Source organism: Staurois parvus, unplaced genomic scaffold (assembly GCF_062004578.1).
Source record: "Staurois parvus isolate SC_StPar_1 unplaced genomic scaffold, SC_StPar_1.0 ptg000704l, whole genome shotgun sequence".
NCBI lineage: Eukaryota > Metazoa > Chordata > Amphibia > Anura > Ranidae > Staurois > Staurois parvus.
This window is the reverse complement of record NW_028318500.1, coordinates 3485758-3511870: the sequence shown is the minus strand read 5'-3', so window position 1 is coordinate 3511870 and position 26113 is coordinate 3485758. Positions and strand designations below refer to the sequence as shown.

At 43.0% G+C, this 26113-nt stretch overlaps 1 protein-coding gene across 3 annotated transcripts in view; it reads right to left on the bottom strand.

The window, feature by feature from the left end:
- SMPD4 (sphingomyelin phosphodiesterase 4) overlaps window positions 1-18108 on the bottom strand; it is a 52631-nt gene extending 34523 nt beyond the window's left edge. Inside the window, exons 1-4 of one of the 3 annotated variants that reach the window (XM_089653209.1) lie at window positions 17944-18108; window positions 11549-11635; window positions 7512-7651; window positions 111-186 (exon numbers count right to left, since the gene is read on the bottom strand). In XM_089653209.1, coding sequence (XP_089509335.1) covers window positions 111-186; window positions 7512-7651; window positions 11549-11635; window positions 17944-17985 — 345 coding nt within the window. In that variant the 5' untranslated portion in view covers window positions 17986-18108. The remainder of the gene's footprint in view (window positions 1-110; window positions 187-7511; window positions 7652-11548; window positions 11636-17943) is intronic. The other 2 variants (XM_089653210.1, XM_089653211.1) reach the window with 2 other exon arrangements.
- Window positions 18109-26113: the final 8005 nt, after the last annotated feature.

The following is a 26113-nucleotide window of genomic DNA, read 5'->3' as shown; positions in this document are numbered from 1 at the left end:
TTAATCGTATACTGACAGATTCCACATTATCGCCATGACAGCCGGAGACAACAGTGAATATACTGTGAATTATTTTCACAGCAACAACGTAGAAAAAAAAGATAACTTACTGGCAGATATGAGACAGGGAAATCATATCTGTATTCCTCTGCTTGTAGCTTATAAACAAGCTTCATCATCGCACCACTGTGTTTAAAAAGAAAGAGTAAATAAGAAAATATTATTTAAAATTCATAAACCATTACAAAATAAAAACCCATTAGAGATGAGAACAGAGAAAAGTATATCAATCAACAAATCACAAATGACATCCCAATTCAGTTAACAAGAAAAAGCGGCCTAGCCTCACCAAACATTTGGCAAGGGACAATAACAGAATTTTTGTACTTACCAGACAAAAGCCTACAAGGTGTGTGAAGTGGCTCCCGAGATCGCAAAGGCTCAAACCCACAGGCTCAAAGGGCATAACAAGAGAAGGCTTCTGAAAGGCCTTCTAATCAAGAGGATGCAGATTAGCAACAGTCCCCAAGTCCCTAAGTGAACAGGTTTCCCTGAAGTCATCAAGACATTCTCTGTACCTGCAAAACAAACACTTTTCTCCTGCGCTAGGAAAAAAGACTCAGTAGACCCAATAGGAGTGTTCTGGAATTTTCTGGAATATGCACGGCTTGCTGCCCTCAACAGACCGGGGTGGTCCAAATACACTGGATGCAAATGGAGAAACAAAAAAAGGGCGCACCGACCTAGTGCATTATCGTTTAAAATATTTATTGAAGAAATAAAGTAAGTATCATACTCACAATAGACATAAAAACACAGGCATGTCAAACTGAACAAAATGTATGAGCTCTGAGAAAGAGGTTGTGTCCTCGAAAAGCGTTAGACAGTTGGTCATCCAGGGTTCCATCTTATGGACTCAGATGTTGTTTGGATCATACATCTTGTTCAGTTTGACATGCCTGTGTTTTTATGTCTATTGTGAGTATGATACTTACTTTAATTCTCTGTACCTGGCAGAGGGTATCTGTAGAAAAATAGGGTGTTCACCTTGCTATTGATCCAGGGAAGCACTCCAGCAATGAGCTCTGCCCACCATGCAAAATCTGAGGTGAACCTGTGTGTGCGAACCTCTTGATGCAGAGGCTGCTGGATGAGAGGAACCAATATCAAAGCCTTACTCTTAAGCGAAACAGTGCAAGCGAGGCAAGGATTCTTGGCATCGTCCAAAGCAAATATCAGACTACCTCCTCCAGCAGCAAGAAGGACTGCCAGTCTTTCCCTACTCATTGCAACACCTAGATGGTGTCCAGTGAAACCGGCACAAGGCTACTTCCCTTGGCATGAAAGGAACTATCATTTCTGAAACGCAAGATGGTAAACCTAGGCATGGAGTTTATCCAATGAGTGAAGCCCCTCGTATATTGGATGAAAAAACTATTTCGTCTGCCAAAAGAGGCTGAAGGATCACACCAGGGACGATCTGGACCCAGACCTAAGACAACAGAGATGCAACTGAAATGGCTGGGAAATAATGGAAGAGGGGAGGAGAACTTGAAAGGAGGGTCCCCCAACACCTGACACTCCCACAAGGGAGAAGGGGTTAACGCCACATATGATGACAAGGATCTGAGGGTTGTAATGGCAATTTTGGGCCTGTAGTAATTTTCACCTTCATGAAGGTTATTGTGAACTTTTGAACTGTGGGGGGATGACACTTCAAAAGACTCAATTGAGGTGAGGGGGAAGGAAGGCAACTGGGAATTCCTGTTTTTCTTTAACTAAACTGACCAGTGTTCTGAGCCCACCCATTGGAGGTTAAGATATGTGGAAAGGTGTGAATTTACTTGGGTGGGTGAGTCTAGGGGTGGTCCAAAACGAGAGACACACTGCCTTTGTCCCCTTGTCTCTTTGGAAGACCAGTCATCAGGATGTCTGCGTAATGTATTTTTCTGTTTCTTTTCTGTAACGTTCTTTCCTATAGTCATCTTTCTTTGTATTGGTAACATTCTGTATTTGCATAGTAATATTACTACTTTTAAATTTATACCGGCTACATTATATTGTTATATGCTATTAATAGCAAGCTTCTTTTTCTGTGTAAATACATTAGATTTTAATTTTTTGCACAGTTGTCATCCTTTGCTATTAACATTATTGGTAATAGCCACATCAAGATTGGCTAAATTCATGTACAAAAGGTGAATAAGTGCGGTAGCAAAACCGCCAAAACAGGGTACACAGGCTGTGGACCTTTGCTGCGTAGGCTTACGTTAAAAAACCTTGCCCACAGATGATAGGTTGTTACCAACCCTGGAACCTGGCAAAGCCTGATATGACTTTGCCAGTGGTTAGCTCTGAGGGAAGTTGCTGACCAGCAGCCATAAAATTGACTTTCTTCACAGGAGGTCATACCACTGTCCCACAATAAGAGATGCCAGGAAAAAGCCCTAGACTGAACACAGAAGCCAATGTCCCGAGAAGTTGCAAGTATTCCTTGGCAACACAAGAAATCCAGGTAGAAACAGAAAAGTCAGAACTGTTCCAGATCAATCTTGTTGATCTGGACCAGAGAGCAGTGGTGCCATGTACTATGAATGGCCTTCATGTCCCAAACACAAGAAAGTGGAAGCCCAGATATGGCAGAGCTCCAGACACCGAGTTAACACATGGGCTGGAGCAAGGAATCAAGAAGCAGGACGGGAACTTTGCACCTGACTACCAAAGGACACACCAGCATTACAAATCACCCCCTACTAGTAGTATTGGAGGTTCACTTTTATGCAGAATGATTTTCAGAGGGTTTAGCCCTATGGGCTGTCCAGGAATTAAGCTCTGAGGGACTGCAGGCACCTAATACAGAAAGAAATTAAGGAGAAGGGTGGGAATCAGCTGACCTATCCCTAGACCACCTACAGTGAAGCAGGAGTAATCTCTTGCCACCAGTGGCATCCCTAATTACAGTATAGAGTACAGCAAGTGTAGGGCCAAAGAGACAACATCCCTCTAAGGCCAAGCAAGTCAGACGCTCTTTGGATGTGTTGTTAGCATCCCAGCATCATATTCAGAGTGTTGAGCGCATCTGTATGGATATTAGACCCATGTGAGAAATAAGTTTAGATGCATGTAACAAGCCATCACAACATAAGCGTAAGGCTCTAGCCATTTGTTCCACACGTTCGATTAGGTCATTGCCAGCACAGGATGGAGGGAAAAATCTGCCAGATCACATTGGGATTTAAAGAGTAATTCTAGCTACTGGGTCGGTAGAATCCTTTAAAAAAGGTAAGCACACCTACCGGTCTTAGTTTTCCCGTTCAGGTGAGTCACTGGATCAATTGATCATTACTCGGTATAGTTCACCATTTAAATAGCAGGTGTATTGGTAAGGTCTTTACAGCTGTAGGAGCTGAAAGTTCCAAAGCTGGAGACAGCAGAATGATTCTCCAAATGCAGGGTAGTAAGCACCACAGCAATGATTTCCAAAATGATGCTTTGTAATCCTGAGATAATGGCAGAAGACGGTAGGTCGACTTCTGTACAACCAGCTTGCCCATACATGGATTGAAATTCGTCTGGTCCCTGCTGAACCAGACAAATTTTGATCCATGTATGGGCAGGCTAGTTGTACAGAAGTCAATCTGCCATCTCTTGCTATTATATCAGATATACAAAGGATCAGTTTGGAACGCACTGATTTGGTGCTTACTACCCTGCATTTGAACAATTAGTGAGTTCCAAAATGATCCTTTGTAATCCTGAGATAATGGCAGGAGATGGCAGATTGACTTTTGTACAATCAGCCTCCTATACATGGATCGGAATTCGTCTGGTCCCTGCTGAACCAGCCAAATGCCGATCCATGTATGGATGGTTTAAATATGCATCTGAGATGGTCAGTGTTCAGTTGCATGGCCTATTCTAAAGCCAAAGGAAGATCAAAAACTCTATAGCGGAAGGTGCGCTTACAGCCACTGCGGTCAGTATCTGCAGGGAATTTGGTAAATCCAGCCACAAAGTTTTGAGCTGCCAAGAGGCAGCTGAAGGCAGAAAGGGACTCTGAGGAGCCTTGGTTCTCTGAAAGGCTAGCAATCAGACACCCCTGAAACTGTTGAGAGTATGGGCTAGGGGTCACCTGTAACAACAGGACTGCCCCCTCTTGCCTATGTGCAGACATGTTGCGCCCAAACCAAAGTGCAAGACAAGGTTTCAGGTACTCGCAAACTTAGGCAGCTGGCACTGATGAGGGTCGGGCAGGCCACAAGGGAGAGGTCACTGTAGGCAGACAGTAGGAACATATCCAAGATCGGAATTCTATGTGGTGCTTTGCAAAGCAGGAGAAGCAGCTGGATTGGCGATTCCTCCATACTTAATAGTGGGTAGGATCCAGCAGATCCTAAACTTAGACCTTCAGTATTAACCCTTTTTTTTTTAAAACCAGCAGTACCGGGGAGCTTCTACGTAGCAATCGACTTAAGAAATTACATAGGGAGGAATCTTGATTGAAGAGAGTGGGATGAACAATCAAAAGCACAAAATAAAAATGCTAGCAAAAACTGTTTAGACATTTCTCAGCACAGTTGAAGAAAATAAGTCAACTCTCCTATGACACTAGCATAAAATGGAGTCGTACTGGGTAGAGGAGAGGGTATTCTGGGCAGGCTTACCAATTTTTTCAGTTAGCTCAGTCATTTGTAGGCAGCAGTATAATCTAACAATCTGAATTCCTACATCCCCGAATAAGAAAAGACAAAGAAGGGGGAAAGGTCCTCTACCGGGTGGGACTTTGAAAGCACAGATTTGTAAATAGACTACTAAATCAGCAGTGAAAACATGACGCTCAATTTTATTTTATACAATCTTAAAAATAGACATAAGTGGAAATATATAGATTATGGTAGTTAAAAATAGACATAAGTGAAAATACATAGATTATGGTGGTAAAAATGATAGGGTGTGTGACTTAGTGTTAAAGATGAGAGCTTGATCATGCAAATGTTGCAACTGACACATGCGTCGTCTCTTCCTCAGAGGTCCTCAAAGAGGCCTGACATATAGCCTCATGTAGGGGCAGAAAAAGTGGACTACCAAAATGTCTTTTTTATACGATTGTATAAATTAAAATTGAGTGCATGTTTTAACTGCTAAGTAGTCTATTTACAAATCTGTGCCTTCAAAGTAACACCCAGTAAAGGACCTTTCACCCTTCTTTGTCTATACTTCTAGGGATGTTGGCACCCCTTGTATTGTATCCCCCCCCCTCTCCGAATAGATAAGAAAAAAAAAACATATTTTGTGTCTACTATGATTAACAATCTTCCTTGGGCATTAGTGCAATACTTTCAAGTACAGTTGCACCGAGCAAACACATTACCTGAAACTTTGGCATAGCCACATTTCTTGTACAGAACACTTCTGGATTCTGTATTAGTTATATTTGCAATTACAAATCATCATTTAATTGTAAACCTCTCAAACAGCAATTACAGTTTTCCTATAAACTACCTAAAATAATATTTTAACGTGCATCTCATACAGTAAAAAAAGAAGTATGTAAAGTCACAGTTTATTTTTTTTGGAGAAGGATCAGACAGACACTCAAGTCAGTTTTATTTTTTTAGATTTTTTTTTTCTTGGTCTGTGTTGCTGCTGGGGAGCACTGCCCACTAATTTTTTTTTTTTTTTATGGTGACCATTGTAACTGAAAGCAAGAGAAAACCAAAAATGTTTAGTTGTCACTGGAACAGGGATAGAAGGTACATTTTTCAATGGTCACTTCTTTTAAGTGAAAGCTGTCCATGAGAACATTCCCCTTTTGGCTAGAACTCCTCATTTCCTTTTCTGTCTCAAGCCAAGAATTGTAGGAAAATCCTCCCAAATAATCAGAGATAGCAAAAAGAAAAGTCATCAAGGGTTTAATCTTTTTTACTGCCAGACCAATTTTCCCACTTTTTTGCATACTGTATGAAAAAAATGCAAATTTCAACTTAATAATGTATATAAAACCCCAAAACAGATCACTTCTACATGGAAGACAGAAGTTTGCACCCTATTTCAACATTTAGCAGCTAATTTAATCACTTACCCGATTATTCAGCTTCTTTATCTTTTAATCCTTACCTAAGTTCCTGTCTAAGCTGGTGCCAAGGCTGCTGCCCCGGTTGCTGCCCCAGGCCTTCTGTTTCACGGTGGCTCCATTCTATGGCAGTGTCCTATGGAGCCAACATTGCATGCGGGAACTAGAGTTGTGTCTCCTACACTGTGTGCAACAATATAGCCTAGAATGACAAAGCACTCCCATGCACCCCACTTTCCTCCTCCCCTTCCTTTCCCAAGATAGCAGAGTGGTTGAAAATGGCAACTAACAGGATTTTTAATAATTGTCCAGTATCCAGATGCCTGTTTTGGGTTGAACATACCTGCCCTTAATCTATCCATTCCTTTATGTGCTCCTACTATGGAGGCTCAGGAAATTTAAAGTTAGGGCCATGGTATATACAGAAGTCCCTTGATGTGGCAATGCGGCTTATGCATATATTTGCAAATATATGCAAATAAAACCCTCTGTTTATAACGCAAATGGTTATACAGGGCCAATTCGGTTGTTCTGAAGGCTGGCTGGTGAGTGAGCTTGGAAATTACGCGTATTGCCCTTCCATGTGCACCTTGCTGCAAAGGCCAGTTATAGGTTGGGGTGGTTGCCACTTTTTTTGTAAAATGCATGGTGTGCCTATTAGATCAGGGACCCCTACCCCTGTAAAAATCACCATATTAAACAAAAAATGTACCCATGAGAAAAAAAACCCAAAACATTAAAATATATACTTACTTTAACCCCATCTTATGTCTGCTATGCCTAGGCAAGGGTAACATCAAGATCCTAACGGTGGGATCCTGGGAATGTTGAGGGTTCCAAATCTTGCAAAAAGATGTTCCTAAACTGGATCTGACTGTCTTATCACAAGATCTGGGGTACTCATCCTTTCCTGAGAAGGATAGTGACATCACATCCTGCAATGTGGATGATGCGGGTAAGTATTTATTCTAAATTTTTCCCCTACAGGTACATTTTTGCCTTTGTAATGTATGGCAATTTGTACAGGGGAAGGGGCCCTCATCTAATAAGTGGACCTTGCATTTTCATTGTAAAGAAACAAGTTATGCAATCAGGTTTATTAAAGGTTAAGGTATTTCAATGATATCTGTAGACTTGTGTGCTGGATTAGCCAGTGGCTTTTATAATCTCTTGCGAGATCTACCAGCAGTAATTCCTGGATCTGGTACACCCAACTTGCAGCGTTATTGCCTTTGCCACAGCAGTGCTAGAACTAAAAACTGTAAAATTAATCAAATCTGAACAAAGAGTGAAACTTCATCATACAGTATAATGACTCAACTCTGCAGCACATACCAAAATACCGAATATAGAACAATTAGAGCTGAAAAAAAAAAAAAAAAAAGTACAACAAAAATCACTTGCATAACAAAGTAGAAGCAAATGGATATGTAATTACTTAGGATGCAGGAATTCCAGTGCAGTCTGAAACTCCAAAGGTATCCTATCCTGCAGATGTCTCAGGTTCCAGCCCACTATACTGCCATCCAGGCTGCCAAAGACCAGCTCTACTAGCCATGGGAAGATAGCATGAAGTTCCTGAAAGCAGAACAATGACATCTAATGTGAATATATGCTTTACATTCTTTGGCACTATGCTTTGACAGCTACAAATCATTTAAAGTGTAACACTATATTTCTTGATGTCTGATTAAAAGCACTTAGTTGAAACTCTCCAGATAAATCCTTAGAAAAGCAGATGTTGAATCTGACTGCTTGACTTACAGATGAGCTATAAGTGAGGGAAACAGACAGGGGGAGGTTTGTTACTCCATAAAGTACAATTCTTGAAGAAGAGGTATGATCAAACATCTAGTCCAATTTTTACACTAGCAATTGCTGAATAAATATGAATTGCTACCTGTAAAACTCCTCCAGATTAAAAGCAGGTGGATATGTGAAATAAAGATCTATCATATATCCTTTTGATACATGCAATATCATTTTCCTTTCAGCCAATCTTATATGTGAAGTAATCTCTGCAGTACCGAGAAAGCACATAATTGAAAAGCAGCCTATTGGTCAGGCAAGAAGAAGCAATCTTGTACAATCCATCTCCACTAAGGAGGCGGTGTTAAAAAGTTGACCAGAGGTAAATAAATTAGACATTGACAAATAATGTTAAATAGACATCCTTTAAACCTTTTACATCCTGAAGTAACTAACCAGATCAAAATAAAAAAAATTATATATATATATATATATATATATATATATATATATATATATATATATATATATTTATTTTTTTTTTACAGCCTACTAGTCTTTAGATGTGGTGACTGCATTAGTTCAACGTTAGTACACAAAATACCTGTTAACCTTCCCAGAAATACAATGTCCTTGTCACTTCCTTCCAGGGAGCTGGACAGACAGTAAGAAACAAAATCTTATCTTTACTTGAAAACTACTTATCCCATCATCCTCTATGGAATGGAGACAAAATGTTTGAAGTACAGTGTGATAACTATGGCTCTTTCCATAGATAAAAAGAAGAGTGAGCATAGTCACCAAAAATAGGAAGTGTGCTATTGGCAGGATCACCAGATGAAAATAAAAGGGAAAAAATACTGAAAAACAAATGCAGACACCATATCTAAATACTGGTAATCTGCAATATGTTACATTTTTGTTTTTGGGTTTAGATACACTTAAAAGCTCCATCTTAACCCATCAAGATTTTGCAACTTCAGTATGAAATGGTTACAATTTATTTATTTATTTATTCCAGGTACTTATATAGCGCCGTCAATTTACATAACTTTAAAAGGATAATATTCCACTTTGTATTGATAACATTGGCAGCTTTTGCGAAGAGACTTACCGTTTGGGAAAAATAATAAATGCACATTGTTGCCAAATAAAAAAACAAAAAAACAAAAGTGCAATTATTTCGTACAGGAGCCTGCAAAGCATTGCACCCATGATCAGCGGATTACAGGTGAAATTTCAGGCTCCTGCAGACAAGCCCTACAGTTTCATGCTGTACTACTGTATGGACTGCCAGCTTGAAAGCTGCAGGGCTTGTGAATACATTACAAGCAATCTCATTAGCACCCTCACAGTTCATTGAGAACTACAAGCCATCTGCTGCAGTGGAAGATGGATCCTGAAGTTTTCTCATTCACAAGTTCCTGTGAATCAATAGGTGCAACATGCACCAAAAAGTGAACTTGTCCTTTAACCACTCGCCCTCCAGAGGATTTACCCCCCCCCCCCCCCCCGACCAGGCTATTTTCGATACGGTGCTGCGTTACTTTAACTGACAATCGCACGGTCATGCAATGCTGCACCCAAATGAAATTTATTTCCTTTTTTCCCCACGAATGGAGCTTTCTTTCGGTGGTATTTTATCGCCTCTGTGTTTTTTATTTATTGCAATAAACAAAAAAAAAAAAAAAACTGGCAATTTTGAAAACAAAAAGCCAATATTTTTTACTTTTTGCTATAAAACATATCCAGTGAAAAAATAATAAAAATTTTGACATAAATTTAGGCCAAAATGTATTCTGCTACATGTCTTAGCTAAAAAAAAAAATCCCAATACGTGTAACTTTATTAAGTGAAAGCTATAGCGTCTACAAATGGCAATATATATACACTGGAATGTTTATTTTTTATATACTAGTAATGGCGGCGATCAGCGACTTATAGCGGGACTGCGGCAGACATTATGACACTGGGGGGGGGGGGAACTGCCACTGACATCCTCAGTGACACTCATACAGTGATCAATGCTAATACAAAGCACTGACACTGTATTAATGACACTGGGCAGGGAGGGTTTAACACCTGGGGTGATCAAAGGGTTAACAGTGCGCTGTTTTACTAAGTGTGTGTGTGTTTTACTATGTAAGCATGCTGATTTGTATTGCTCTGCTATGTAAAGCAATACAAAGCAGCATGGTGCAGACAGGGGAGAGAGATCTGTATTGTTTAAGTACAGACCTCTCCCTTGTCATTGTTCCTCAGCGATCGCCGGGTGCTGGCGGGAAATCTCCGTCTAGGACCCAGCGATCGACAACTGTATCCGCCAATAGCAGTGCAGGTAGGGCAGTGCGCGTGTGCCCCCTACCCGGAAATGCAAAATAAAATATATATAGCAGTAGTTCTGCTATAGGGCGGTCGGGAAGCTGTTAAGGAGAATCACTAATTCATCAATTTTCTAATTCCCCGGAATATTTGCATGTAGATCTGACATGTAGAGGATCCTGGTATTCTTCATAAACTGTATGTTTCTTTGCAGATTTGTATGTACTTATTCAGAGAATTGTGAAATTAAGGTGGAACATTGGTCAGAAAATTAAGTCATGCTAGATCATGTCAGGCTAGCCCCTTTTTGCAGGTATAGCTATTTAAAACATTCAAAATAAGTGCTTATACTATTTAAAACCTAGTAATGGCGGAGATCAGCGACTTATAGTGGGACTGCGGCAGGCATTATGACACTGGGAGGGAACTGCCACTGACACTAATATAGTGATCAGTGCTAATACAAAGCAATGACACTGTACTAATGACACTGGGCAGGAAGGGTAATACACGGTCTTAACCGGTTCTGCACAGGCCGATCTGTTGACAACCTAAAGATTTAATGCTGCTCGAGTGTTCTGGGCTTCAGCAAAAGAACATCCTCTGGCAAGAAGAAACAGGAGCAATTCTGAAGGCAATTTACAGCACACACTAACTTCGGTACCATAATTATTAATGTAGAATGTACTGTATGTTCCTTGTTAATGAACATTATTTTTTATCAAGATGTTCTAGGTAAAGTTCCATTTTAACTGACCAAAGGGAGATTTTACACTATCTTTAAAAGGATAAGGTCACCTTTTGCACAAAAATAATAAATGCACATTTTTTTGCAGGTAGAAAAATGTGCAGTTATTACTTTTGGCTGCGATCAGCAGCTCACGTGTGCCATGCAGGTCTCCTGCAGACCTGTCAGTATATCTGCTTGCCTGTACGGGACATACAGGTGAGCAGATGTACTGACAGTAAGATTCAATAAACGCTCCACATCGCCGTGGTAGTTCATTGAGGACTACAAGCAGACAGCCGCTAAGGCTCTCGGGACTTATAGTTTATTCTTTCACAGAACACTGTGTATGAATGACGCGGCCGTGTGGGCGGAGCCCCGCATGGCAGTGCTGTTTTCAAATACTGATAGCTAGTACAGCGAACGTCTCCCCGCACTTCTGTCACAGAGGGGTGGGGGAATGCAGAGGCTGCAGCACTGGGAATGTGTTACATGTTCCACCCTTAAACGGATGGAATATGTAATATGTTCCCAAAGGTGAACTTATCCTTTACACAGCTTTGATATTCGATATCGTTTGAGTGTAGCAAAAAGGAATAGGAGAAATCAAGAAGAAAACACTCATAGCATAGCAAGTCATCGATTGCCATTCAGTCAACACAGTGTATTCTTGTTACCTTTGCAGGGAAATCTTCAATAATTCTGACCAGATCTTGACACCGGTGGACAAAGGGTTTATTTACACAATCTGCTTTGAGTGTGGCCTGTTTATCAAAAATAAATAAAATAACTAAATACATACACATTTGTCATTACAAGAGTATCCTTAACATGCACAATCAACATGTCCCTGTACATTCACTAAAGACTAGTGACATCTGAGGAATGAGACACACAGCTTCTTGGCTACCACTATTTCTTAGTTAGAAGGCCTTTTTGCATTTTAGCATGTCTCAATATGTTCTCATTTTAAATGCAATACACTTATTACGATAAGCTGGTGTTCCAAATGAAAGTAAAAGAGGTGCACACACTTTGTCACAATGATCCTCTTTGCGAATCGGCCAGCATTGTTTACTTGGTTAACCTGGAAAGGATCAGGGACTACTGCACAGACTATTCCGGCAATCTATGGTGGAAAGCACTTGTTTTTGAATCGAAAAACACATACACTGATGTAACGCTCACCATGTTAAAATCTCCTTTAGATCTACCAACAGCTATGTAGTACAAGGGCCAGTCTGACTGGATAGTTTTGGTAGGTGCTCATATTGCGTATTTTAGTAAATCTAAGACCTGAGCACTGCAAGGGTTAAGCGATTGTTAAGTCTAAAGCACTGGTGCCCAATCTGAGGCCCTTTGACACTTTTTGTGCAGCTCTTAGGACACGAACCTATTGTCCTATTGCCATGTTGCAGTAGTGATTTCTAGCAGTCTCGTGTAATATGGGCCTAATCTCCAACTTCTATAGCATGTCTGCAGTCTCTGACCAACTCCTGCATCGCGTCTGCAGTCTCTGACCAACTCCTGCATCGCGTCTGCAGTCTCTGACCAACTCCTGCATCGCGTCTGCAGTCTCTGACCAACTCCTGCATCGCGTCTGCAGTCTCTGACCAACTCCTGCATCGCGTCTGCAGTCTCTGACCAACTCCTGCATCGCGTCTGCAGTCTCTGACCAACTCCTGCATCGCGTCTGCAGTCTCTGACCAACTCCTGCATCGCGTCTGCAGTCTCTGACCAACACTTGTATCGCGTCTGCAGTCTCTGACCAACACTTGTATCGCGTCTGCAGACTCTGACCAACTCTTGTATCGCGTCTGCAGACTCTGACCAACTCTTGTATCATGTCTGCAGTCTCTAACCAACTCTTGTATCGCGTCTGCAGTCTCTGACCAACTCTTATGTCGCGTCTAAAGTCTCTGACTAAATCTTGTTTCATGTCTATCTCCTATATCATGAAGTTAGTCTATGACTATATCCTGTGGTCGGTCCTTAGCTTCATCATGTACAATGCAGGGCTATTAACCCTGCACTGTACTTAGAGGAGGCAGGAGCTTGAATGCAGCTGGGCATGCCTTAGTAATGAGGCTTAACAGGAACAGTTATGCCGCTGGAGGGATGCGTACCCCTAGACTGAATGAGCTATTAGGGCTTGTTTACACTTGAAGTAGTGTTTATGGTGGTTTGCTTTTCAGAGGGCAGTTTACAGGCAGCTGGTAGACAAGAAATTCTAACTGCCTGAGATGTGGTGACAATGCTACCTCGGCAGCACTGAACCTCCTGTTGACTACAGAACACCTTTCCAAAATTTATGGATGTAAATCGCACAAAAAAATAGCATACAATTTGAACAGAAAAGCGGTGTGATTATTGTACAAATTTCATGCAGTTTCCCCACTGCTCCTGTGTGAACCCAGGCTTGTCATAACCGGAGTTCACACAGGAGCAGTGCAGGAAACCTCCCTGCACCAATCCAATACTGGACACAAGGAAAAGCTGCTTCACAGGTCTGGCAATTTAAAATCCCAGTGGCTTGCTCTCCTCTCTTTGCAGGGATAACAGTACAGGCTAGACAGCTTCTATTTGGTCAGCATCGTGCTTATGTGCCATACCTGTGGGATCCCTATGAAAGTGTAGAACCACTGTAATAGGCACTGCTATTACAGTGATCTGAACTAGTTCTGGGTCCTGTGCCAAGAGACTGTACTGCTGCATCGTAAACACAGGCAGTTGCTCAGCACAGGTACCATTCAGGTAACACTTTGCATTTTCTTACTGAATGCAAAATGCTTTCTGCTTGGATTTTGAGGGGTGGAAAGTGACATCACAGTCATTGAAAAAGTGTAAAGTGTGCTTTGGATGGTACCTGTGTTGAGTGGGAAGTGTTCAGAATGCAGCAAGACAGCCATTCGGACCTGAAAGCTAGTGGAAATCGCGAGGTAGCATTGAATAATACAGCGATTTCCAGCTACCCCAAGGCTTTCACAGGTACAGTATATGTATAGTTACAATGGTCTAAGCTGGAATAAATTTTAGGGTCCTTTCACACAGACATTTAGTTTAGATCTGTCTGTCAGTTATTCAGATGGATCCAGACTGAACCAAAATGTATGTCCATGGGTGGAAAGATGTACATGTGGGTGCAGGTCCATTTTTTAAAATGAAACAAAGGTTGCGTCATTTTCCATTTTGACGGATCTTGATGGATGTCATCCGTTTACACTTGTTTTTAGGCAAAAGACATTTTTTGTTTATACTTTTGTCACCTATGATTGCTTTCTGAAACAACTTAAAAAAATGGATGCAAAAAGATGTAAACTGAACTGAAATGCAAACTGATGTAACCAGAATCTGTTTTTTTTTTTCTTCCAAAAACATGAATGAGTGGGTGACACACATGTGAACGGATCCTAAGGCCTTGTTCACATAGGCAATTATTTGCATGGGTCCCCCGTGCAGGGCTGTGTTTTGCCAGTACGGGGGTTTGTAAAGGTGTTGCATGCATCCCCATGCCAGAAATCCCATGTATGTCTACTGGGACATGTGACTGCACACACAGAGGAGCTGTGTACCAATGTGACATCCGTGTGCGTGCATGGCCCTGAAAGCACCATGAACAGGTGGGGTGAGATCAGGGACATGAATCTGCACCCACAAGGATGTCACAGTGGGATAGGGCAGCTGTGTATCTCATTGGACATCTATGGGACCACCAGCCCTGCATAGAGCACACAAGTAAATGCCCATGTGAATGAGGTCTAACTATGTAAAAATATCCATACCTAAAAACTTTAGAAGTCTGGTCAAAACTTAACTAAGCTTAAACCTGCTCCCACCCCAAATCTAAGCCCTATACTAAGTACCCTATAAAGGAAAGATGTATATACTTACCTATTCTCAGAGCGCTCCTGTCTGACCACGTGATCTACCCAGCATCAGGGAAGAGAAGAGAGTGCTGACAACAGACCTGGGTGGTGATGTAACCCATAGGCTTACTATGGGGCATCCATTGTCTGCCACCCTCTCCTCTCCTGATCACATGACCAGACCGGAGTGCTCTTACATTAGGTAAGCATACACAACTTTCCTTTACAGGGTAGTCCGTATAGAGCTTTCCGACCACCCTACAGCTGATATACTGCTACAGGGAAGCAGGGGTGCGCAAAATCACGTATATATACACACAAGTGATTTTGCATTTCCGGGTAGGAGGCGTGCGTGCCCTACCTGCACTACCATTTGCGGCTGTTCCATCCGGTGATTACTAGCAGGCACCCTGTGATTGCTGAGCATCTCCGACAGGGAGGAGAACTGTATGTAAACAATACAGTTCTCCCTGTCAGCTCCTGCACACTGCTTTGGATGGCACATCCATGCAAAGCAGTGCGATTACAGTGAAGCAAAGACACACAGCCTCCTAGTAAAACAGCACACAGTTAACCCTTTGATCACCCCTCATGTTACCCCTTCCTGCCCAGTGCCATTAGTACAGTGTCAGTGCTTTTTTTTTTTTTTTTTTTTTTTTTAGCACTAATCACTGTATTGGTGTCACTGAGGATGTCAGTGACACCAAATCCGTTCCCCCCAGTTTCAGAATGCCTGCTGCAGTCCCGCTATAAGTCGCTGATCGCCGCCATTACTAGTAAAAATAACATTTAGAAAAAATTCCAATATCTATACAGCCATTTCTAAATGCTAAAAAACTTTCACACAGACCATTTAATTTCCACGTATTGGGATTTTTTTTTAGCAAAGACATGTAGCAGAATACATTTTGGCCTAAATTTATGAGGAAATTTGATTTTTACATTTTTTTTTGCTGGACATGTTTAATAGCAAAAAGTCAAATATTGTTTTTTTTTCTCAAAATTGTCGGTCTTCTTTTTTTAAAGTACAAAAAATAAAACCGCACAGACGACCACATACCACCGAAAGCTCAATTTGTAGAAAAAAAAAAAAAAAAGGACATAAATTTAATTTGGGTGCAGCGTTGCATGACCGCGCATTTGTCAGTTAACGTAACGCAGCGCCGTAACGCAAAAAATGGCCTGGTCAGGAAGGGGGTAAATCCTCTGGAGGACAAGTAGTTAAAACTGAACTCTGAGATAAGGGAATATTGTTCAATTTCAAGAGGGCAAGTGGTTAAATGTGGGTAGGAGCAAATTTAAAGAGGTTGTAAAGGCTGAAGGTTATTTTTTACATTCATGCATTCTCTGCATGAAGATAAAAAAAACCTTCTGTATGCAGCTCCCTCTGCCCGGCCCATGCTAATTCTTTACAGAACACAAAAAACAAAGAGAGCACAAACACCTAGCACATTAACCCTGACACTTTATTGCTGAACAGAGGAAGCAAAGCGGTGGAGAGCGGATTGTTACATTGTGTGCTTTATGCATTTACAGGCCATCAGCTGACTAGACTTGTGAGTATATTTTATGCTTCCTACATTTAACAATAAAGTGTCGAGGTTAATGTGCAGGTGTTTGCACTCTTTGTTTTTTATGTTTTGTACAGTGTTGGATTCCCTGATCTGAGGAAGGCTGCACCGCCATTTCTTTCCAGTCCTGGTTGTGTTAAAGACATGTGATATTTGGTTCATGCGATGGGTGCCTCTGCTAATTTCTGAGAGCTGAAGTGTAAAGTTTGAACTCTTTTTCCTACCATGCTAATACTTACCTGAGCCTGATCTCGATCCAGCGTTACGTATGAGAGCAGTGGCTCTCTCCATTCTCATTGGCTCCTGCTGCTGTCAATAACAGTCAGCAAGTGAGAGGGAACCGGGGCAGAGCCTTCCTCTGCGCGCCTTAGGGTCACACGGGGCAGAGCCTTCCTCTGCGCGCCTTAGGGTCACACGGGGCAGAGCCTTCCTCTGCGCGCCTTAGGGTCACACGGCGCAGAGCCTTCCTCTGCGCGCCTTAGGGTCACACGGCGCAGAGCCTTCCTCTGCGCGCCTTAGGGTCACACGGCGCAGAGCCTTCCTCTGCGCGCCTTAGGGTCACACGGCGCAGAGCCTTCCTCTGCGCGCCTTAGGGTCACACGGCGCAGAGCCTTCCTCTGCGCGCCTTAGGGTCACACGGGGCAGAGCCTTCCTCTGCGCGCCTTAGGGTCACACGGGGCAGAGCCTTCCTCTGCGCGCCTTAGGGTCACACGGGGCAGAGCCTTCCTCTGCGCGCCTTAGGGTCACACGGGGCAGAGCCTTCCTCTGCGCGCCTTAGGGACACAGAGCTGATTCAGGAGTGAGCACACATGAGTGCCCCCATATCAAGTTTCCTGCTATGGGGGCACTTGACGAGATGGAGCAGCCAGGAGTATCAGCAGGGAACCCAAGTATAGGAGGGTTGGGCTGCTATGCAACCATGCAAGTATATCATGTTTGTTTTTTTTCAACTTAAAAGAACAAAAAAAACAAAACAAACAAAGCAAGTCCCCGGTCACACTGGTGTGACTTATGTGATTTGAGTTTTAAAATTGCATGCCAAGTCAAACAATATTGTCCGTTACGGAAGCGATCATAACGGTGCGATTTCAGCTCTGTACTTCATGCACTACTTTCTGCAAGTTCAGGAGCGACTTGCATCGACTTCTGTTCATGAAGTTGCATAGATGTCTTCCAAGTCGCACCTGAAGTCGGACTGACATCAAAGTTTGAAATCATGCGAATTCAAGTGATTTCAAAGTCGGATTCGGTTAAGTTCTGACTGGACTTACGCTTTAACTTTCAGCCAAGCCCTGCCAACTCCTCTCCCCCTGTCCAATGAGAGTGACTTAGCGGCCTGTACTGGCAGTCTGACAGGACAAGGGGATGACAGATGGCAAACATTACCCCAATGAAGTCAGCTCATTCACAACAAAGCGAAGCCATTCTAAGAAACCGAAACTAACACCAAACAAAAGGAAACAAAGACACCAGCTTCATGTCTAAGAGGTTTACATGTCAGTAAATGGATGCCATGAGAGCCGCCAGTGTCCATAGCACACCATGCATTCCATGTACTAGTCCACCCTGTAAATACTGTATAGTGGGGGGTCCTAGCAGAGACCGCCCCGCACACACCGACAGCTGAGCTCTTACCAGCAGATAGCTGGGCTGCTGTGTCCCCCCGAGGAGGCTCATCCTGTAACCTCTCCTCACCGATCCTCGCCTTTACAATCGCGCCAGAGATCAAAAGTTACTTGTGCTGCTTACATGACGTCACCTCCATGGGCCAAGGGTCTCCTCTCTGCACTAGAACACACAGCGGGAACGAGCTTATGCAACGTCTGCTACCAAATATGTCTTTGGTCTGTCGCCATTTTCTAGAAGACCAGAATCTGTAGCCAGTAGCCCCGCCCAGTGTCGTCTCAGCTAGCGCTAGACATGTCTGGCTGGGATGTGTTCTGTATCTGTTGCCGATTTGGTGGCCGTTCAGGTTTTGTGGGGAATGGAACACACAATATTATAGGATTGTCTCTCTGGAGTTGTTCATTATTTCTGTTTATACACATTTTTGTTTGTATTATATATTTTATACTATGTGTTTTTGTTATAATAAATATTTTGGGTTTAAAGTGGAGCTACCGTCCCTGGAACATACAATTTATATTCCTCACCCCCCTCTTACACAGATGCTAACAATTTGCAATACTTTTTTTCTTTTACTGATTTACCTTTTTTGGTGCTTCCTGGTATCTGGCTTAGGCCCCACTGCCTCCTGGACTTGCTACATCACAGCTATCCCAGAGGACAATGTGTTACTAAGTCACGCGTACGCGGTTGGTTCGTGAGCATGCGCACAGATGCCACTGGTAGCAATCTGCCAGAAGGTGGCAGCATTTGTGCTCATGCACAGAAATCCCCCACTCTTGTGCATATGCACCTTCAGTCTCTGCCAGGTCCCAGATATTTTGAAGACACCAGCGAAAGTTATGCGCAAGCACCAGACCTTTTAAGATGGCAGTGCGGGGTTGAGGCCATTCATTCAGCGGTTTAGTTCTGCTTAAAGCAAAACTTCACTCTCTCAATCAACATTGACTATTTTAACCCTTATGCTGCTTGCATTAGTAAATATGCATAAACAATAAAGATGCACTATATTGCCATAAGTATTGGGACACCTCTCCAAATCGTTGGATTCAGGTGTTCCAATCATCTCCATGGCCACAGTTGTATAAAATCATCACCTAGGCATGCAGACTGCTTCTACAAACATTAGTGATAGAATGGGTCGCTCTCAGGAGCTCAGTGAATTCAAGCATGGTACTGTGATAGGTTGCCACCTCTGCAATAAGTCCATCCGTGAAATTTCCTTGCTACTAAATATTCCACACTCAACTGTTAGTGGTATTATAACAAAGTGGAAGCAACTGGGAACAACAGAAACTTAACCACGAAGTAATAGGCAATGTAAAATTACTGAAGCACACAGAGTCAACTGTTTCCAGAGTCAATAGCTAAAGACCTTCAGATTAGCACAACAGCAGTGCGTAGAGCTCTTCATGAAATGGATTTCAATGGCCAAGCATCTGCATCCAAGCCTTACATCACCAAGTGCAATGCAAAGCATTGGATACAATGGTGTAAAGCATGCCGACACTGGACTTTAGAGCAGTGGAGACGTGTTCTCTGGAGTGACGAATCGCACTTTTTTTGTCTGGCAATCTGATGGACGTATCTGGGTTTGCTGGTTGCCAGGAGAACGGTACTTGCCTGACTGCATTGTGCCAAGTGTAAAGTTTGGTGGAGGAGGGGAATATGGTGTGGGGTTGTTTTTCAGGGGTTGGGCTTGGCCCCTTAGTTCCAGTGAAGGGAACTCTTAAGGCATCAGCATACCAAGACATTTTGGACAATTTCATGCTCCCAACTTTGTGGGAACAGTCTGGGGATGGCCCCTTCCTCTTCCAACATGACTGGGTACCAGTGCACAAAGCAAGGTCCATAAAGACATGGATGAGCGAGTTTGGGGTGGAGGAATTTGACTGGCCTGACTTCTGACCTCAACCCAATAGAACAACTTTGGGATGAATGAAAGCAGAGACTGTGAGCCAGGCCTTCTCATCCGAGATCAGTGCCTGACCTCACAAATGTGCTTCTGGAAGAATGGTCAAACATTCCCATAGACACACTCCTAAACCTTGTGCACAGTCTTCCCAGAAGAGTTGAAGCTGTTATAGCTGCAAAGGGTGGGGCAACTCAATATTGAACCCTACAGACTAAGACTGGGATGCCCTTAAAGTTCATATGCATGTAAAGGTAGGCGTCCCAATACTTATGGCAGTATACTATAGTGCAGGGCTTGAAAATTCCGCTCGCTCGCCAAATGTGAGGGGAAATTCCTTTCTAGCAAGCACAGTAATGCCCTGCACATTTATTGATGGAGCGGGTGGCTTGCAATGTGATCCCCAGGCCCCGGGGATCGATTTGCATTCCACTTGCGCTCCAAGTCTCGTTTTGAAGCTGACTTCCGGTTTCCGACTTCCGGCTTCTTCTTCGGCACCGCCATTACACTGGGGATAGGTGCAGGAGAGGTCCGCTCTCCTCCGCTGAGGGAGACACGGCTGTCAATCACCGGTTCTCGGCCGGTGATTACTCGCCGGCACCCGGTGATCACCGAGTATTACCAACGGGGGAGAGCACTGTATGTAAACTCCTGTTAACTTACAGTGAAAAGCACAGACACAGCCTCATAGTAAAACACACACAGCACACAGTTAACCCTTTGATCACCCCACATATTAACCCCTTCCTGCCCAGTGCCATTAGTACAGTGTCAGTCCTTTTTATAGCACTGATCACTGTATTGGTATCACTAGGGATGTCAATAGCACAAAGTTAGTTCCCCCCAGTGTCAGAATGCCCGCCACAGTCTTGCTATAAGTCACTGATCGTCGCCATTACTAGTAAAAAAATAAATTCCAGTATACATACCGCCATTTATAAATGCTATAACTTTCACGTAAACCAATTAATTTACAGCAAAGACATGTAGCAGATTACCTTTTGCTCCAAAGTTACGACGAAATTTGATTTTTAAAATTTTTTTACTGGACATGTTTAATAGCAAAAAGTAAAAAATACTGTTTTTTTTCTCAAAATTGTCGGTCTTTTTTTATAGCGCAAAAAATCAAAAACGTACAGGCGATCAAATACCACTGAAATAAAGCTCTATTCATGGGGAAAAAAGACGTAAAATTTCATTTGGGTGCAGTGTTGCATGACTGCACAATTGTCAGTTAAAGTAATGCAGCGCCGAAATGGAAAAAATGGCCTGGTCAGGAAGGGGGGTAAATCCTCTGGAGGGCAAGTGGTTAAATATAAAGCGGATTGTATGGTCAGATTGTAATGTGGAAGGTGATCCTAAGACTAAGCGGGAGCATGGTGGCAATGGAGCCATCAGATAATGTATCTGCACAAAAGGTGTAGTTACACTTTGAAGATGAACTAAGGGCACAGAAACATTTATTAAAATCTATTCCTCAATAGTCACAAAGGATATAAATCCACTATGTGTGGCAAACCCAGACGGTATCTTGTAAAAGTATCAGCGACATCATCACTGTTTTGTACATAGCCTAAGCAGAGCCATTCACTATGGGCTGCCTGCAGAAACCAGAGGAGGGGCCGGAGACAAGACCAGTCATTCAGCACAAGGAGAGAGACAACAAGGACCGTCTTTATTACAGGAAGCTCCCACATAGAGGTAAATTCCCACACTACTTTTCTGAACAGATTTAAAAAAAATACACAAAGTACGCTGAGATCCAGGTAACAACACACATGCCTCTTGAAATTGGACAATATTCCCTTATCTCATAGTTCAGTTTTAACCACTTGCCCTCCAGAGGATTTACCCCCCTTCCTGATCAGGCCATTTTTTTGTGTTATGGCGCTGCGTTACTTTAACTGACAATTGCGCAGTCATGCAATGCTGCACCCAAATTAAATTTACGTCTTTTTTTTCTCACAAATAGAGCTTTCATTTGGTGGCATTTTATCGCCTCTGCATTTTTTATTTTTTTGTACTATAAATAAAAAAAGGCTGACAATTTTGAGAAAAAAACAATATTTTTGACTTTTTGCTATTATACATGTCCAGTAAAAAAAATGTAAAAAATCAAATTTCGGCATAAATTTACGGCAAAATGTATTCTGCTACATGTCTTTGCTAAAAAAAATACCAATATGTGTTAATTAATTGGTTTACGTGTGTTAATTAATTGGTTTACGTGAAAATTATAGCGTTTACAAATGGCGGCATATATACTGTAACTTTTTTATCTTTTTTATACTAGTAATGGCGGCGATCAGTGACTTATAGCGGAACTGCGGCGGGAATACTGACACTGGGGGGAACTGACTTGGTGTCACTGATATCCCCAGTGATACCAATACAGTGATCAGTGCTAATAAAAAGCACTGACACTGTACTAATGGAACTGGGCAGGAAGGGGTTAACATCTGGGGCGATGAAAGGGTTAAATATGTGCTGTTTCTCTACAGGGGCTGAGTGTGTGCTTTCCACTGTAAGCACACTGCTTTGTATGGCTCTGCGATGCAGGATGTGCTACTCATGTGCCAACTGACATGTATGGGCACGGGCAGCATAAAAAAAAAAAAAAAGTGCACAGATCTGCTGGGTGCTTATCCCCTAAAAGTGCAAGCCGATGCACAGCTGTGTTCCACCAACTGTCTCTACTGACTCTTACCTCCAAAGCTTTGATATATACTAACCCTAGGTTCACACACCTAAGCGTTTTCTGCAGCGTTTTGCAGAAAAGTAACATCCATTTAACATGATTTCCTATGGCACAGGTTCACATCTCTGCGTTTTCACCCGGTGTGCTTTTTGGAAAGGGTCAGGGACTTTTTTGAACGCAAAACGTTGCGTTTTTGGTTCTACAGGCTTCAATGGGAACACTGTAGAAAAGCAGGTATTGTGTTTTTGCAGTGTTTTTGATGCATATTTGATGCGTTTTGCACTTAAAATCTGCCTAGCAACAAGAAAAATGTTTTAAAAAAGCAAAACGCATACAAAATGCATCAAAAACACAAGTGTAAAAACGCAATGCAATGTAGAAACGGCTCGAACACAACCTGCATAGGTGTGAGCCGAGCCTAACTGGCCACTTTATTAGGCACACCGGTTAAATTTTCTTTTTGGACCATTCTTTGTAAACCCTAGACATGGTTGTGTGTGAAAATCCCAGTAGATCAGCAGTTTTTGAAATACTCAGACCAGCCTGCCTGGCGCCAACAACCATGCCACATTCAAAGTCACTTAAATCCCCTTTCTTCCCCACTCTGATGCTCGGCTTGAACTTCATCAAGTCGTCTTCACCACGTCTAGATGCTTAAATGCATTGAGTTGCTGCCATGTGATTGGCTGATTAGCATTTTTTGTTACCAAGAGATTGAACAGGTGTACATAATAAAGAGGCCGGTGAGTGTATAAGGACTAAAGCTGGCCATACATGGGTCGAATTCTGAAAGAATTTTCTTTCAAAAATCTTTTCTAAGAATTTTTGTTTGAATTTCGCACCATTAGTGGACCACAGCAAAGGCCAATTTTGTAAGCGACCATCGAATTTGAGTGACTGAGCATTTTGGAAATTTTTTTAAAAATGAACAAATTTTTAACCAATGATGGGAGAATCATGTGAGAAATGCAACTGAAAAAGAAATGCGCATGAGACGTGACCTGGAAAGAAAAGAAAATTCTTGGCCATGAAAATTCTTTTCTGTAGCAACATAGGGTTGCCACCTCATCCCTTTAACCACTTGGCAACCGCTCTATAGCTGAATGACAGCTACAACGCGGTTGTCCAGTCCTGGGAGGGCATCATATGACATCCTCCCGCGCACCCCCAGCAACGCGCCCCCAGCAACACGCACCCAGCGATCTCCGTGATCACTGTGCCTACAGACACTGCTGATCACGTGATGTGGTAAAAGGCCAATCACAGAAACCATTTACCATGTGATCAACTGTGTCCAATAACACAGCAGATCACTGGGTAAATACAGTTGCAGGTTATCGGCTGCACTTTCCTCATGCTGTCACAGTGTGAGGAAAGTATTGCCGATAACCAGCAATTGTCAGAGGATGGATTGGCACCGATCATCAGGGTTCTGATGATCAGTGCTCAGCAGTGCTGCCTACCAGTGCCCAGGAGTGCCACCCACCTGAGCCCATCAGTGCCTAGCAGTGCCACCCACCAGCGCCTCCCATCAGTACTGCCCACCAGTGCCGCCAGTCAGTGCCATCAGTCAGTGCTGCCCATCAGTGCTGCCTATCAGTGCCCATCAGTGCTGCCTATCAGTGCCCATCAGTGCTGCATATCAGTGCAGCATCAACAGTGCCCATCAGTGCTGCCTATCCATGTCATCTCATCAGTGCTGCCTATCCGTGCCTATCAGTGCCCATCAGTTCTGCCTGCACATCAGTGAAGGAGAAAAATTACCTGTTTGCAAAATTTTATAATAGAAACAAAGAAAAACTTTTTTTTCCACATTTTGTGCTCTTTTTTGTTTATAGCGCAAAAAATAAAACACCCAGTGGCAATTAAATACCACCAAAAGAAAGCTCTATTTGTGTGAAGAAAAATGATAAAAATTTCATATGAATGACAATTGTGCAGTCATGCAACACTATACTCAAAGTGCAACAGTGCTGAAAGCTGAAAATTGTCCTGGGCAGGAAGGGGGTATAAGTGCCCGGTAGCCAAGTGGTTAAACCCGAACACACATGAATTACACAGGATCTGTGGCTGATTAAGGTGGTAATTAAGCTCAGTTAGTGCCTTATCTGCAATAAATCATCCCCAGAACCTGTGTAATTCATATGTGTTCGGTTTTAAAGGGATGCGGTGGCAACCCTGTAGCAACATGAGGTGAAATGAAAGGCTTGGCTGGTCAAATTTCGAAATCAATGGTGGCACAATCGGATTACAAAACACACAAAATTTCCAATTTTCTAAGGAAAATTCGTTCGGAATTCGACGCATGTATGGCCTGCATAAGCACTCTCCTTTGTCAACACAATGCTGGAACGCACTGCATTTTTATTGGTTTGTGATTGCATGGTATGTAGCAGGGGTGCCCCCGGGCAACAGGGGATCATGGGGCCCCCCTGTGTCCTCGCCCACACTCAAACCACACCCAAAAAAGCCTATGAAAAGGTACCAGGGGCATTTCATGGGGCCCCCTACTGACCCGAGTTCCCAAATGGTCTGTCCGCCCCGGCATGTAGTAGTTTGTAGATTATGGTATAGAATATATTTATTTCTTCTAGATTGTAAGCTCGAAAGAGCAGGGCCCTCGATCCCCTCATGTTTTGCATTGTATTGGTATTGTTCTGTCACATGTTCTGTCCCCCTTTGTAATGTACAGCGCTGAGCAAACTATTGGCGCTTTATAAATACTGTATAATAATAATAATTACATTGCACTTGTGATATGGAAAGTTTGTTTTTTATGTGATATTATTATTATTATTATACAGTATTTATAAAGCGCCAATAGTTCGCTCAGCGCTGTACATTACAAAGGGGGACAGAACATGTGACAGAACAATACCAATACAATGCAAAACATGAGGGGATCGAGGGCCCTGCTCTTTCGAGCTTACAATCTAGGAGGGAGGGGGTGGTGGCACAGGAGGAGATAGCTGTGGGGGATGGAGTGGTAGGAAGAGTGGAGAAGGTCGGCAAGTTAGCAGGGGGTGGGGTAGGCTGCCCTGAAGAGATGGGTTTTCAGGGTGCGCCTAAAGGAGAGGAGAGTAGGTGATAATCTGATGGGTTGGGGCAGGGAGTTCCAGAGGATGGGTGACACCCTGGAGAAGTCCTGGAGGCGGGCATGGGAGGAGGAGACCAGGGAACTAGAGAGAAGGAGGTCTTGTGAGGAGCGGAGTGTGCGTGCTGGGCGGTACTTGGATATTAGGTCAGTGATGTAGTTCGGGGCAGTATGGTGGACAGCTTTGTACGTCAGCGTTAGGATTTTGAATTTGATCCGTTGCGCAATCGGAAGCCAGTGGAGGGATTGGCAGAGGGGGGTGGCGGAGACAGAGCGGTTGGAAAGGTGAATGAGTCTGGCAGCCGTATTCAGGATCGACTGAAGTGGGGATAGCCAGCGGCGAGGCAGGCCAGTGAGGAGGGAGTTGCAGTAGTCGAGTCGTGACATGATGAGGGAGTGGATGAGCTGTTTAGTGGTTTCTGGGGTTAGGAACGTGCGGATTTTGGCGATGTTGCGGAGGTGGAGTCTGCACGAG